This window comes from Euprymna scolopes, chromosome 33 (genome assembly GCF_053919585.1).
Source record: "Euprymna scolopes isolate OS-2025 chromosome 33, ASM5391958v1, whole genome shotgun sequence".
NCBI lineage: Eukaryota > Metazoa > Mollusca > Cephalopoda > Sepiida > Sepiolidae > Euprymna > Euprymna scolopes.
Genome location: NC_136514.1, coordinates 65,846,384 through 65,861,807, shown reverse-complemented (window position 1 = coordinate 65,861,807; position 15,424 = coordinate 65,846,384). Strand labels below are relative to the sequence as shown.

The 15,424-nt window shown below is 23.2% G+C and overlaps 1 protein-coding gene across 1 annotated transcript in view; it reads left to right on the top strand.

Annotated features, from left to right (window-relative positions):
* LOC145258281 (lysosomal alpha-glucosidase-like) overlaps positions 1-8,019 on the top strand; it is a 432,680-nt gene extending 424,661 nt beyond the window's left edge. Inside the window, exon 19 of the mRNA XM_080116285.1 lies at positions 7,651-8,019. Coding sequence (XP_079972411.1) covers positions 7,651-7,713 — 63 coding nt within the window. The 3' untranslated portion in view covers positions 7,714-8,019. The remainder of the gene's footprint in view (positions 1-7,650) is intronic.
* Positions 8,020-15,424: the final 7,405 nt, after the last annotated feature.

Sequence of the window (15,424 nt, the reverse complement as noted above, 5' to 3'; positions counted from 1 at the left end):
CTAATACAGAGAGTGATCCGCGCTATTTTTTAAATCGTATTTCCACGTTTAATTAAAGTTTTATGTTTTTTTTTATTCAATTGCAAGGTTAAAGTACAGAATAGGTACAAAACACCCTCCCCTCCCCATGTTTAGAATGGCTTTTTAAATAATAACGTTATTATTTCAACACAGATCACTCTCTGCATGAGTACCCATTTTTCTTTTAATATTCATAAAAAGTAAAACTTTTTTTCAAAATAAATAAATAAATAAATGTTTGTAAATGTGACAATCGTTTAGTTACGGCAATGTCAGTAAATAAAAGATGTTACGTGCGGGGTGGGGTGGGGGACTAAGGGAGCGACTATTATTTTTTTCTGCTGGTCGCCATGGAACTCAACGCCCAAGGAGTACCAAAATGTAATTATTTTTTTTGTCAAATAAATAAATTTCAAGCAATTTTTACAATAAATAATAGATAGCTACTTCGTTAATTTTACTACTCGCCCCAGCATATTATAAACACCCTAACTTCCATCTGTTAAAACTGCTTTCGGAATGAACACCCCCCAATCTCCCCATATTAAGAACGGCTTTCGAGGTTTATGGAAGGGCGTGTTTTTTTTTTTAACATGAGGAGGTTAGGGTGTTTATAATACGTCGAGGCATGTCGTAAAAATGAAACAGTTTAGAAAAAAGTTAAAACAAACTTTTTTATGTAAACAAAAAAAGAAAAGAAACTAAACAATTAAAACGTAATGTTTCATGAGTGAAAAGCCTTAACATAAGTAAAGGGATTTAAAATTTAAAAATTGGTAAGTACATGAATTAATTTAAATTTTTAAAATATGGGATTTTTTTTTTTTGTGCTAATGCAGAGAGTGATCCGCGCTATTTTTTAAATCGTATTTCCGCGTTTAATTAAAGTTTTATGTTTTTATTCAATTGTAAGGTCAAAGTACAGAATAGGTACAAAACACCCTCCCTTCCCCATGATAAGAATGTCTTTTTTAATAATAACGTTATTATTTCAGCACGGATCACTGTCTGCATGAGTAACTTTTTTTTTTTTACTTATCTTGTAATTCGAGAGTAGTTGTAATGGAAGTTACCAGAAATATTATTTGGCAGTCTCGCAGAAAAAACTTCGAAAAATATTTATATTTTAATTAATATTTTTATAATACGCAATGTAAAATTATTTTAATAACATGCAAACATTCATTGACTTTACAGATAGATTTTCTGAAAATTTCGATTAAATTTGTAACGTAGAAATATGGTTTTATTCACTTTTAACGAACCATAATTACATTTTTATATATATAGATATTACATATATTTTTTCTCTATATATATATTATATATATATTATCTGTATATATATAATATATATATATTATATATATATATTATCTATATATTATCTGTATATATATATTATCTGTATATATATATATTATGTATATATTATCCATATATATATTATGTATATATATTATATTATATCTATATTATGAATATTATATATATATTATCTATATATATTATATATTATATATACATTATATATATTATATATATGTATATATTATATATATTATATATATATGTATATTATCTATACATATATTATGTATATATTATATATATATATTATCTATCTATATATATATTATCTATATATTATACATATATTATTATATATTATATATATACTATTATATATGTATATATTATATATATATTATATATATATTGTATATATATATTATATATATATTGTATATATATATATTATATATATGTATTATATATATTATATATTTATTATATATATTATATACGTAGCGTATATATATTATATTTATATATATTATGTATATATCACATATATATTTATAAATATACAATATATATATATTGTGTATATATTTATATATATATATTATGTACATAATATATATTATATATATTATATATATATATATTATGTATATATTACATATATATTATATATATATATATTATCTATCTATATATATATATAGATAGATATATTACAGATATATTGCATATATATTATATTATATATTATATATATATATATTATATTTTATATATATACAATATATATATTATACATTTACTATATATATTATGTATATATATTATATATACATTATACATATATATATTATATATTATGTATATGTTATATATAATATATATATTCTATATAGATATTATGTATATATTATATATAATATATATATTCTATATATATTATATATATGTATCATATATATATATATTATGTATATATATGATATTTATATTGTATATATATTATATATGTATCTAATATACATATTGTATATATATTATATGTATGTATCTTATATATATATTGTATACATATAATATTATGTATCTTATATATATATTGTATATATATTATATATATATTATCTGTATATATATATTATCTATCTCTATATATATTATATATATTATCTGTATGTATATATTATATATATTATCTATATATATATTATATATATATTATATATATATATTATATACATATTATATATATATTATATACATATTATATATATATTATCGATCTATATATATATATTATCTGTATATATAAATATTATATATATTATCTATATATATAGTATATATATATTATCTATATATATATTATATATAAACTATTATATATGTATATATTATATATATATTGTATATATATATTATATATTATATATATTGTATATATATATATATTATATCTATAATACATATATATATTATATATATATTATATATTATATATATAATACATATATATTATATCTATAATACATATATATTATATATATATTATATATGTATATTATATATGTAGTATTATATTTATATATATGATATATATCACATATATATATATTGTATACATAATATATATATATTGTGTATATATTTATATATATATATATTATGTACATAATATATATATTATATGTATATATTATATATATATAATATATATATAATATATTATATATATAATATATATATATTATATATATAATATATATATTATATAATATATATATTATATATATAATATATATATAATATATATATAATATATATATATTACATATATATTATATATATAATATATATATATTATATATATAATATATATATTATATATATATTATATATATTATATATATAATATATATATATTATATATATAATATATATATTATATATATATTATATATATTATATATATAATATATATATATTATATATATATTGTATATATATTATATATATATATTATATATATATTGTATATATATTATATATATATAGTATGTATATATTGTATATATATTATATATATAGTATGTATATATTGTATATATATTACACATGTATATTATATATATATATTATATTTATTACATATATATATTAAATATATAACATATATATATATTAAATATATATATTATATATATATATATTAAATACTTTATCTTAAATACTGATCTTGAGCGCGTGGTGCAATGGGAGAAGAGGTGGCTAGTTACTTTTAATGCATCTAAAACAAAGCTCTTATCTTTACATCATCAACGCTCTGATCTTCAAACCACACAATTTTATTATACTATCCCTATTTTAGTGAAAACATACTTATCAAAGTATTATTATGTAAATCTATATCAAAAACACTTGTAAACGATTTTGTTTTTAATTTTTTAATTTTTTATTTCCATACTGTGTGGACCAGGCGCATACGCAGACCCCTACAATTTTAATGAATCATCATTATGCCAGATCAAATATACCCATTCCTGTGTCTCGATACATCTTCTATCATTATATATTATCAGTTTTCTATAATAGTCAGCCATATAGGAGCCTATTTGTGACCAGACACACACACACACACACACATCCACAGACATCTTATATATATACAGTGATGATCATATTTATTGGCACGGTAAAATAAAAGTTAAATTTTGTCTAATAAATTCTAAAAAAGGGATTAAATTAAAGAAAATAACAAAGTATATTATGTATTTTTAACTGGCCTTTCCGATGCAGCAATCGGATTTTAGAAAAAATAAATAACAAAGGAACAACAAACATAATTGCAAAAAACCCTTGTTCAAAATTATTGGCACGATTTATTTAATAATCAATTGTATAGCCTTTGGCCTTGATTACCTTCCTCAGTCGCTTTTCATAGTTTACAACCAAGTTGTTGCACTCTTCAGTAGTAATTTTAGCCCACTCTTCCTGACAATAATCCTCCAATTGAATAAGATTCTTAGGCTTCCTTTGGATTACCCTCAATTTTAATGTTCTCCATAAATTTTCAATTGGATTAAGGTCTGGGCTTTGTGATGGCCACTCCAAAACATTAATATGATTGTCCTCAAGCCATTTCTTAGTCAGTTTAGCCGAATGCTTTGGGTCATTATCTTGCATGAACCACCAACGACGACCAAGTGAGAGCTCTTTAGCAGAGTCTTTCAGGTTTTCATCCAATATTTTAACATAATCTTCCTTTTTTATGCTACCTGTGACCTTAACAAGTCGCCCTGGTCCAGAGGCAGCAAAGGATCCCCAAAACATCAAACTGCCTCCACCGTGCTTCACTGTGGGTATGGTGTTCTTAGGCAGGAAAGCTTCGCCAGATTTTCTGTAAATATAAGACACTTTATTATGGCCAAATAACTCTATTTTCGTTTTGTCAGTCCATAGAACACGTTTCCAGAATGCAACATCTTTATCAATATGACGTTTTGCAAAGGCTAGCCTTGCTTTCAGGTGCATAGGCTTCAATAAGGGAGTCTTTCTCGGACGACATGCTTTTAAACCAGCTCTCTTCAAAACTCTACCAACTGTATGTCGAGATACATTCACTCCAGAGGTGCTCTGTTCATCAACAATCTCCCCAACAGAGATCCTTGGGTTTTGTTTTACTTGTCGAACAATTTTCCGTTCATCTCTTGGGGAAAGAATCCTTTTTCTCCCTCTACCCTCTAAACTCATAACGTGGCCTTGCGATTTGAACTTGTTTATTATGGCTCTAACAGTGGATTTGGGAAGGTTTAGCTTCTTTGAAATCTTATCATAGCCCTCCCCATTGGTATGGCATGCTACAACAAGCTTCCTGACGTCTTCGCTGTGTTCCTTAGTTTTAACCATGGCGATTGAAAATTATAATTTAGTCACTTATAATAGTTTAAATAAATCGCTATCTAAAAATTATCTGAAAAAAATTATTCACTGAATTAGCGTTAAACAAGCATAATATGGCTATAAAAAAGTTCAGAAAGCACGTAAACCGGAAATTGATTGATATTATACTGATACTAAAAGAAAAACAAAGCCGTGCCAATAATTTTGAACAAGGGTTTTTTGCAATTATGTTTGTTGTTCCTTTGTTATTTATTTTTTCTAAAATCCCATTGCTGCATCGGAAAGGCCAGTTAAAAATACATAATATACTTTGTTATTTTCTTTAATTTAATCCCTTTTTTAGAATTTATTAGACAAAATTTAACTTTTATTTTACCGTGCCAATAAATATGATCATCACTGTATATATATATATATATATATATATATATATATATATATATATATATATGTGTGTGTGTGTGTGTATTGTTTTTAAAATATAATTATCCACTGACACGTGTTTCCTCATTTATGACTCATCAGAGTGGCTGATTATAGCGAGATTTTAAATCAGGACCCATGGTAAGGAGTCTAAACTTTTTCTGTTATTTGTGACTTCAATTATTCACAAGAGTGTATTTTTACATAAATGCAAGTTGGGAATAATTTTCTATTTAACCAATTTGGTCCCTCTATATAGGGGGCAGCATATAAATTGTTTTTAAAATATAATTATCCACTGACACATGTTTCATTGTCTACAACTCATCAGAGTGGCTGAAAAACAAAAACGAATAACATCTAAGTAAATCACAATCTATCCGAACAGGCGTTCGAGATGGACGAGTAGTAAGAGTTTAGGCTCCTTACCATGGGGTCCCAATTTCAACTCTTGGTAGATTCAGCCACTCTGATGAGTTATACTATATATAATGTAATACATAATGGTGAGACAACAACAATTACAGATGGCAGTAATTGCAGTGGATGCAGTCAGGAAATTCAGAGTTCCTATCCCATCGCAGTTACCACCTGATGAAGGCCAGAGGAATAGTTGGCCGAAACGTCATGAAACAATAACAACACAACAAAAAGATGAGGGTAATAGTCCGCAATAAATAAATGAATAAAAAAAACTCAATGAATTCCAATTAAATAATATATATACCATTCGGTACGGACCCGACTATGGAAGATCAGATAATAAACATGAATTTATAAGACCAAAAAAATTCAACCTTGATCGCCCTTCAGGGCCCGTGGCACAGTTGATAGATACGTTGAATCTCTATGATTCCAGGTGAGAATTGCCTGTATATAGCAGTTTCAATACTACCCAAAGCCGGCCAGATGCTTACTTGACCAAAACGTGGTGAAACGACAACAACCACGGAAGGCAGAGTTCCTATCCCATCGCAGTTACCACCTGACGAAGGCCAGAGGAAAAGTTGGCTGAAACGTCGTGAAACAACTAAAAAGATGAGGTTAATAGTCCACAATAAATGAAATTAATAAAACACGATCATGTTCTTCAAATTCTATTTTCTTTAATAAATAATTTTCTACCTTACTGATTTTCCTAATTTTTGGATATAATCATCTTAAAAATATGAGGAACACGTAGATACCATTGTTTTCATGTCAAATTCAGTTTTACGATTTCCAAAATTTCGTCCTAATAGCGTAAAAGCGCCAAAAAAATCTTGTTTCAAAATTTTGTTATTTTTTATTGTAAATTGTTTTATTATTTGATTGTTTTATTATTTTATTATAAATTGTTTTATTATTTTATTGTTTTATTATTTTATTATTTTATTATAAATTGTTTTATTATTTTATTGTTTTATTATTTTATTATAAATTGTTTTATTATTTTATTGTTTTATTATTTTATTATTTTATTATAAATTGTTTTATTATTTTATTGTTTTATTATTTTATTATAAATTGTTTTATTATTTTATTGTTGGATAAACATTCAAAGTGACAAATGGAGAAAAAAAATATCTCGTTCTTTTCTTTTATATTCTTAAATCTCCTTTCCAAAAAAGCCGATTGAAAAAATCTCATTTCCAAAAAAATGGGGACGATTTTTCAGCATTTATTTTGGTTAAATAAATTTAAAAATTTTATATTATAGAAGATCTATAAAGTCTATATTTTATATGTAAAAGTTTGTTAAAAAGTTCAAATAAACTTTGTAATGTAATTGAAAAAAAAAAACACCTCGTTTTTTTATTAAAAATAAAACTAACATTGACGTTTGACTTAAAACATTGTTGGGGATGATTTTTCACAGTTCACAGAAACGACGGAGATGTCACAGTAAAACAAAGCCATATATATTATATATTTTTTTTGTAAGATAGAGCATTTACATTAATTATTGTTTTTGTTTTGTTTTTTTTTGTTTTTTTTAACCTTCTCTTTTTTATTCAGGTCCTGAACATCACCAATGTTGCTCTCAGTTTGCATCACCCATTGGTCATTTCTTGGAGCTGATCTTTTTTTTAGGACAAATGGACACCCAAAAGACATTCCAGCCATTTATAAGCTTTCAGACATTTGACATTCCTTGCACTGAGTTGTTAGCAGTTGTTGTGACTAAAGTCAGCTTGGCAGCTCTTTTTTGAAAAAAAAAAATGAATTAAAAATTTTCAATTGTTTGTAAGAAGGAAATCATTTGAAGCTTTTTCTTGTTTCAATAAGTTTTGTATTTTGTCTTCGTAAGAAGATTTATCTGCTGAAAATTGTTAACACTTTTTAATAACAAAAAACTTTCTTTAAATAAATGACACTTGATTTTCATATTTTGTACATTATTTTTATGATATTATAAACATGATTTTTCTTCTTTAAAACGATTTTTTGGAAAAAAAAATATTTTTTAATTTTCTTTATTTCTTTTCAAATGCATACATTGTGTTTTAAATTTTTTGACATTTAAAAGCATTTTTAATAGAATTTGTGGGAATAAGATTTTCTTTTTTTAAAAACAATTAAATCCGTTCACATTTTAAAGACTCTTTAAAATGCATTGCTCAAAACAATTCTAATAAAATTATATTAAAATTATTAAGTAATTAAAGAATGAATTGTATTTGACTATAAATATATTAGATGTATTTATACAATAATCCAGTTAAAACTGTTAATAGATTAAAAATATAAGTCTAAAAAATAAATTGAATTTGAAATTTTAATACAATCATTAAAAATAAATGGACTAATAAAAAAGTCAAAATTATTAGTATTTATCAAATTATTGAAATTAAGGCTTTTAAATTTAGAAAAATGAATACAAATTGCTATAGTAAAATATCTTATTTTTATTAAAAATCATTGCTTGAAGTTATATATGAGAGATGTACTTAATGGGAGAAGTGTTTTTGAACAAAAATATATTTTTTTCAAATTTAGCCTGCTTCAAATATGATCAGGTACTTTTTGTTATTGTATTTTCCTTACCACAAACACGAACTACAACAGAGACCAGGGTTTAAAGTGTGTATGAATAGAAGAAAAAGTTTCTTTCAGACTTGTTTTTGGCATAAGATAGCCATTAGTAACTCTGTATCCGCCTTAGTACAACAAGTAAATTCTATAAATGATGTCTTCTACTTTTTTTTTTTTTAAATAACTGTATTTAACTGGTGATAGTTCAATGTTTCAATGTCCGTTAATTCCATTTGTTGTATAATTTAATATAAAAATATCATAGCCGAGCCTTATAATAGCATCTATTCATGGCAATAGAAAAAAAAAAGCAAAAACCTGAAAATACAAAGGAATCTGTCTATCTTTAATTTTATTCCTGATACTTTTATTTTGGACCATCAATATAAAAACACCCTTAGAAAAAAAAAAAAGCAGTAAAAGATAAAAAAAAAAAAAAAAAGGTAACATATTGTTGAATACAATGATTTTTTGTGGTGTGAGTAACGCTTTATTAAAGATAGTTATATATACGTATACACATATGTATGCATATACAAATATGCATATATATGATAATATATATGGATGCATATATATATATAAATGTATGCATATATATAGGCATATATATATGCATATACAACAGGATGTATGTATGTATATATATATATATATATATTTGTATATATGAATATGTATACATATATATATAGGTATGTATATGTAAGCATATATGTATATATATAATGTATATATTTGCATATGTATGCATATATATGCAAATATATGTATGCACATAGGTAAATGTATATATCTATGTATGTATATATATATATGTAAATGTATATATAAGTATGCCTATGTATGTGTATGTATGTATATATGTATATATATATGGATACATATATGTATGTATATATAAGTATATATGTATATGTGTGTATGCATATATAAGTATATATATATATATGGATACATGTATGTATGTGTATATATATGGATACATGTATCTATGTGTATATATATGCATACATATATGTATGTGTATATATATATATCGATACATATATGTATGTATATATAAGTATATATGTATATGTGTGTATGCATATATAAGTATATATATATATATATATATATGGATACATGTATGTATGTGTATATATATATGGATACATATATGTATGTGTATATATATGCATACATATATGTATGTTTATATATATATGGATACATATATGTAATATGTATGTATACATATATGTGTATATATATATATATATATATATGGATACATGTATGTATGTATATATATTGTATATGTATGTATGTATATATATTTTATATATGTGAATATCTATGAATATATATATATACATGAATATATATATATATGAATATATATATATTAATAAATATATGAATATATATAAATGTATATATATGAATATATATATGAATATATATACATAAATATATATATATGAATAAATATATGAATATATATGTAAATGCATATATATAAATATAAATATATATATATATATGAATATATATAAATATAGATATACGACTACATATATATATATATATATAGGAATATATATGAATACATATATATATATATATATATGTATATATATATGAATATATATAAATATAGGTATAGGAATACATATATATATATACATATATGAATATATATATATGTATGAATATATATGAATACATATATATATGTGTACGAATATATATGAATACATATATATATCAATATATATCAATATTAATACATATATATATATGAATATATATCAATATGAATACATATATATATGAATATATATCAATATGAATATATATATAAATGTATATATATGAATATATATATATATATATGAATATATATATTTATATGAATATATATATGAATAAATATATGAATGTATGTGAATATATACATATATGTTAGTATATATATATATATATGAATATATATATATATTTATATGAATATATATATGAATAAATATATGAATGTATGTGAATATATATATATATATGTTAGTATATATATATATATATATATATGAATATATATATATGAATATATATATATGAATATATATATATATGAATATATATATATATATATATATATGAATATATATATATATATGAATATATATATATATATGAATATATATATATATGAATATATATATATGAATATATATATATATGAATATATATATATATTCATATATATATATATATATGAATATATATATATTCATATATATATATATATGAATATATATATATATGAATATATATATATATGAATATATATATATATGAATATATATATATATATGAATATATATATATATTCATATATATATATGAATATATATATATGAATATATATATATATATGAATATATATATATATGAATATATATATATATGAATATATATATATATATATATATATATATGAATATATATATATGAATATATATATATGAATATATATATATATATATATGAATATATATATATGAATATATATATATGAATATATATATATATGAATATATATATATATGAATATATATATATGAATATATATATATGAATATATGAATATATATATATATATATATGAATATATATATATATATGAATATATATATATATATATGAATATATATATATATGAATATATATATATATATGAATATATATATATATATGAATATATATATATATATATGAATATGTATATATATATGAATATAGTGTTATAATGGAATAATTCCAGGAGGAAATCCGTGTATGAGAGCTCAATGTGGTAAACAGAGCAATAACATAAAAATATAACACGGAAATTACATAATTGTCGATGCAATAATTTATTTCAACCTTATGGTATTTTCAAGCATCTAAACTAGACAATTACATTTTTGATACTGAAATAAAGAAAGAAAAAGAATCAGGCCCAGACTGTCAAAAACCAGAGGGGGTGGTAGTAGCAATCCACTTAATACATTTTATAGAGAGGGTGGGAGGGATTTTTTAAAAGAAAACAATAACAAAAAAAAACAACAAAAATTTTATGACACTTATAAACGGCAGCTCGATGTAACCACAGATACACACACACACGCAACACACACACATACACACACATGCCCCTAAATATGCACGTTCTTACACGTAAATGCCTTTACAAGCGTTTACTAATTGGGGGCGACTAATAATGCAATTTTCTGCATCTTAATCAATTAAGAAGTGAAATATTAGTGAGCTAAATTACAACGACCGCTATAATCACCAATGAAATTAATTACATAAAAATATATAAAATATTAACTACATAAGACTCAATTTTTTGAATTCATAGTAATATATTACAAATACAATATTTTAATGTATTATAAGATAATATGTATTTCTAACTAATTTTAACATGATAACATACAGATAGTTTTAAAACTTTGTATATAAAATTTTTTTATTTTATTTTTTTATTTATCTTTTAATAGACTTACTTTCCATGACTCAATTAACTCTAGGACGCGCGTTAATCTCCATTTTCTTTCCCTTCTCTTTCTCAGAGATTCTAGACTAATGAAACCATATGACAGGCAGCGGATGGTCACTCTCTCCTTTTTCTTTCTTCTTCTTTTTCCATTACGTGCTGTTTATTCTATTTCCTTCTCTCTATATCCATATATTTCTCCCTCTTCTTCCTAGGTTAGTAAACGCATGTCAAGGCATAAGAACGTGCATATTTAGGGGCGTGTGTGTGTGTGTGTGTTGCGTGTGTGTGTGTGTTGCGTGTGTGTATCTGTGGTGATATCGAGCTGCCGTTTATAAGTGTCATAAAATTTTTGTTGTTTTTTTTGTTGTTGTTTTCTTTTAAAAAAATCCCTTCCACCCTCTCTATAAAATGTATTAAGGGGATTGCTACTACCACCCCCTCTGGTTTTTTGACGGTCGAGGCCCGATTCTTTTTCTTTCTTTATTTCAGTATCAAAAATGTAATTGTCTAGTTTAGATGCTTGAAAATACCATAAGGTTGAAATAAATTATTGCATAGACAATTATGTAATTTTCCGTATTATATTTTTATATATATGAATATATATATATGAATATATATATGAATATATATATATGAATATATATATATATGAATATACATATGGATATATATATATGAATATACATATGGATATATATGAATGTATATATGAATATATATATATATATATATGTATGAATGTATATATGAATATATATGTATGAATGTATATATGAATATATATGTATGAATGTATATATGAATATATATGTATGAATGTATATATGAATATATATGTATGAATGTATATATGAATATATATATATGAATATATATATATATATATGAATATATATAAATATATGAATATATATATACATGAATATTTATGGATATATATATGAATATGTATATATATCTGTGTATATGTACGTATATACAAAGATTTTTATATGTATGAATATATATATATATGTATATATATATGTGTATGTATATATATGTATATATATGAATATGTATGTATATATATATACATATATGAATATAATATATGTATGTATATATGTGTATATACATATATGTATACATATGTATTATATATGTATATATATATATATATATATATATATATATGTATGTATGTATGTATATGTATATATATGATTGTTGAGCTGGATTAAATCTGACGATATGAAATAAAATGGAGTTGGAAGAACCTGAATACTCAAAGTTTCGCCCGATTTATGCGGGCTTCTTCAAGAGGGATGGTCATTGACGAGAGAGTCGGAGGATTGGAGCTATATATAATGATGGGGGCGAGCAGAGTGTTTTCCTTATGTAAATTAGATGTCATATATACATGTATATACATGTTATGGGAGAAAATAAATTATAGTAAACTAGTGTGGTGGATTACGTCTAAAAGTTAAAATATCGTAGAGATTAAAAAATTGCGTTTGGAAATATAGCGGTGATAGATTAAGTAAAGAAAATGACACGAGATTACGAAGGAATTTTTTTTTTTTAAATTAGAGATAAAATAGCGTAGTAACTTAAAAGATGGTGTCTAAAAATAAGAATAGCAGGTGATAAAATGGAGTCTAAAAATAGATAATGATAAAATAAAAACAGTAAATAAGTAAAATAAAAATAATAACATTAAGTGAAAGTACGAATTTTTTTTTTCTTTGTATATATATATATATATATATCTATATATATAAAAATGTAACTGTTGGTTCGTTCGGAATTGTCTAAAAAACCACTGGACGGATGGCTTCCACGTTTTGGTATAATATGTTTACTATATCCACGTGTGTTTTTATATATTTCTTTTTAATTATAACATTATACTTAATTTTTCTATGATAAATAGGTGGATTTCTTTGTACCGAGAGGCCATTTTTTTATTTAGGGACAATTATTTATTACCGCTTCCTGTCACGTGACCAGTGTTACAATTTAGCGGTTTTCCTGTTAGATCTGGAGATTTCGTTTACAATCTAACGGGAAATTCTAGAAAATCTGGAGGTATTTGGCACCCGCACATCCGCATTAGATTGCTTGAAAATACTTTAAAACATAAAATAAACTCATTCATGTAAGTAAAAAAAAGTAGCATTTATTGCCTTTGGTAACAATTATTTATTGATTATTTGTTTTGTTTTTCACCTTTTTTTCGACTAACCATTCTTAAATCTCACTATAAAATCGATTTTTCCAAGTACATTTTAGGTGGGGGGGGGACATTCCAACCTCCGAAGTTTAGTTTAAAATATGATCTAAAAGTGTAAAAAGCAAGAAACAACAGCAAAAAAAAACAAAAAACAAAAAAAAAACGGGTTTGTATTACTGTACACATAGATTCGAAAAAGTTGTCAAAAAAACAAATATATAACAAATAAATGTTATCACAGGCAAGATAAGTTACTTTTCTGCCAAACTGGATATATTTTTCGTGTTTTTATTCAATGTAACATATTTATTCAGCTCGAAAAACATACAGTGTTTACCGATGTATTCGAAAATTCAAGATGGCGTCTCACACCCTCTTTAACACCGTAAGTTTGGAAAAAGGTGTTATAAATAAAAAACTATACAAAATACTATTAAAAACCCGCCGAATATATGTCAACCTATGTCACAGTAACATGTATTGAGCGAGTTTTTAACAGTATTTTATCCGGATTTTTATTTATAACATCTTTTCCCAAACTTACCGTGTTAAAGAGAGAATCAGACTCCATCTTGAATGTTCCAATACATCGGTAAACACTGTATGCTTTTCGAGCTGAATAAACATGTTACATCGAATAAAAACACGAAAAATATATCCAGTTTGGTAGAAAAGTAACTTATCTTGCCTTTGATAACATTTATTTGTTATTTGTTTTTTGACAACTTTTTCGAATCTATATGTTTACAGTAATACAAACCCATAGTGAGAAAACACGGAACATTGTGGAGTTTTTTTTTGGGGGGGGGGATTAGCGATTTTTGAAAATTTCAGACGATAAGTTAAAAATCTAGCGATTTTCTGGGGATTTCTTTCTCCTGATCTCGCGGGGTTTTTTTTAAATCTCAGTTGACAACATTGCATCACTAAAAAAACACTACAGGCTTAATGTAAACAGAATGTGTTTACAATATCGGTAAATTTTCAATGGGTTTAATTACATG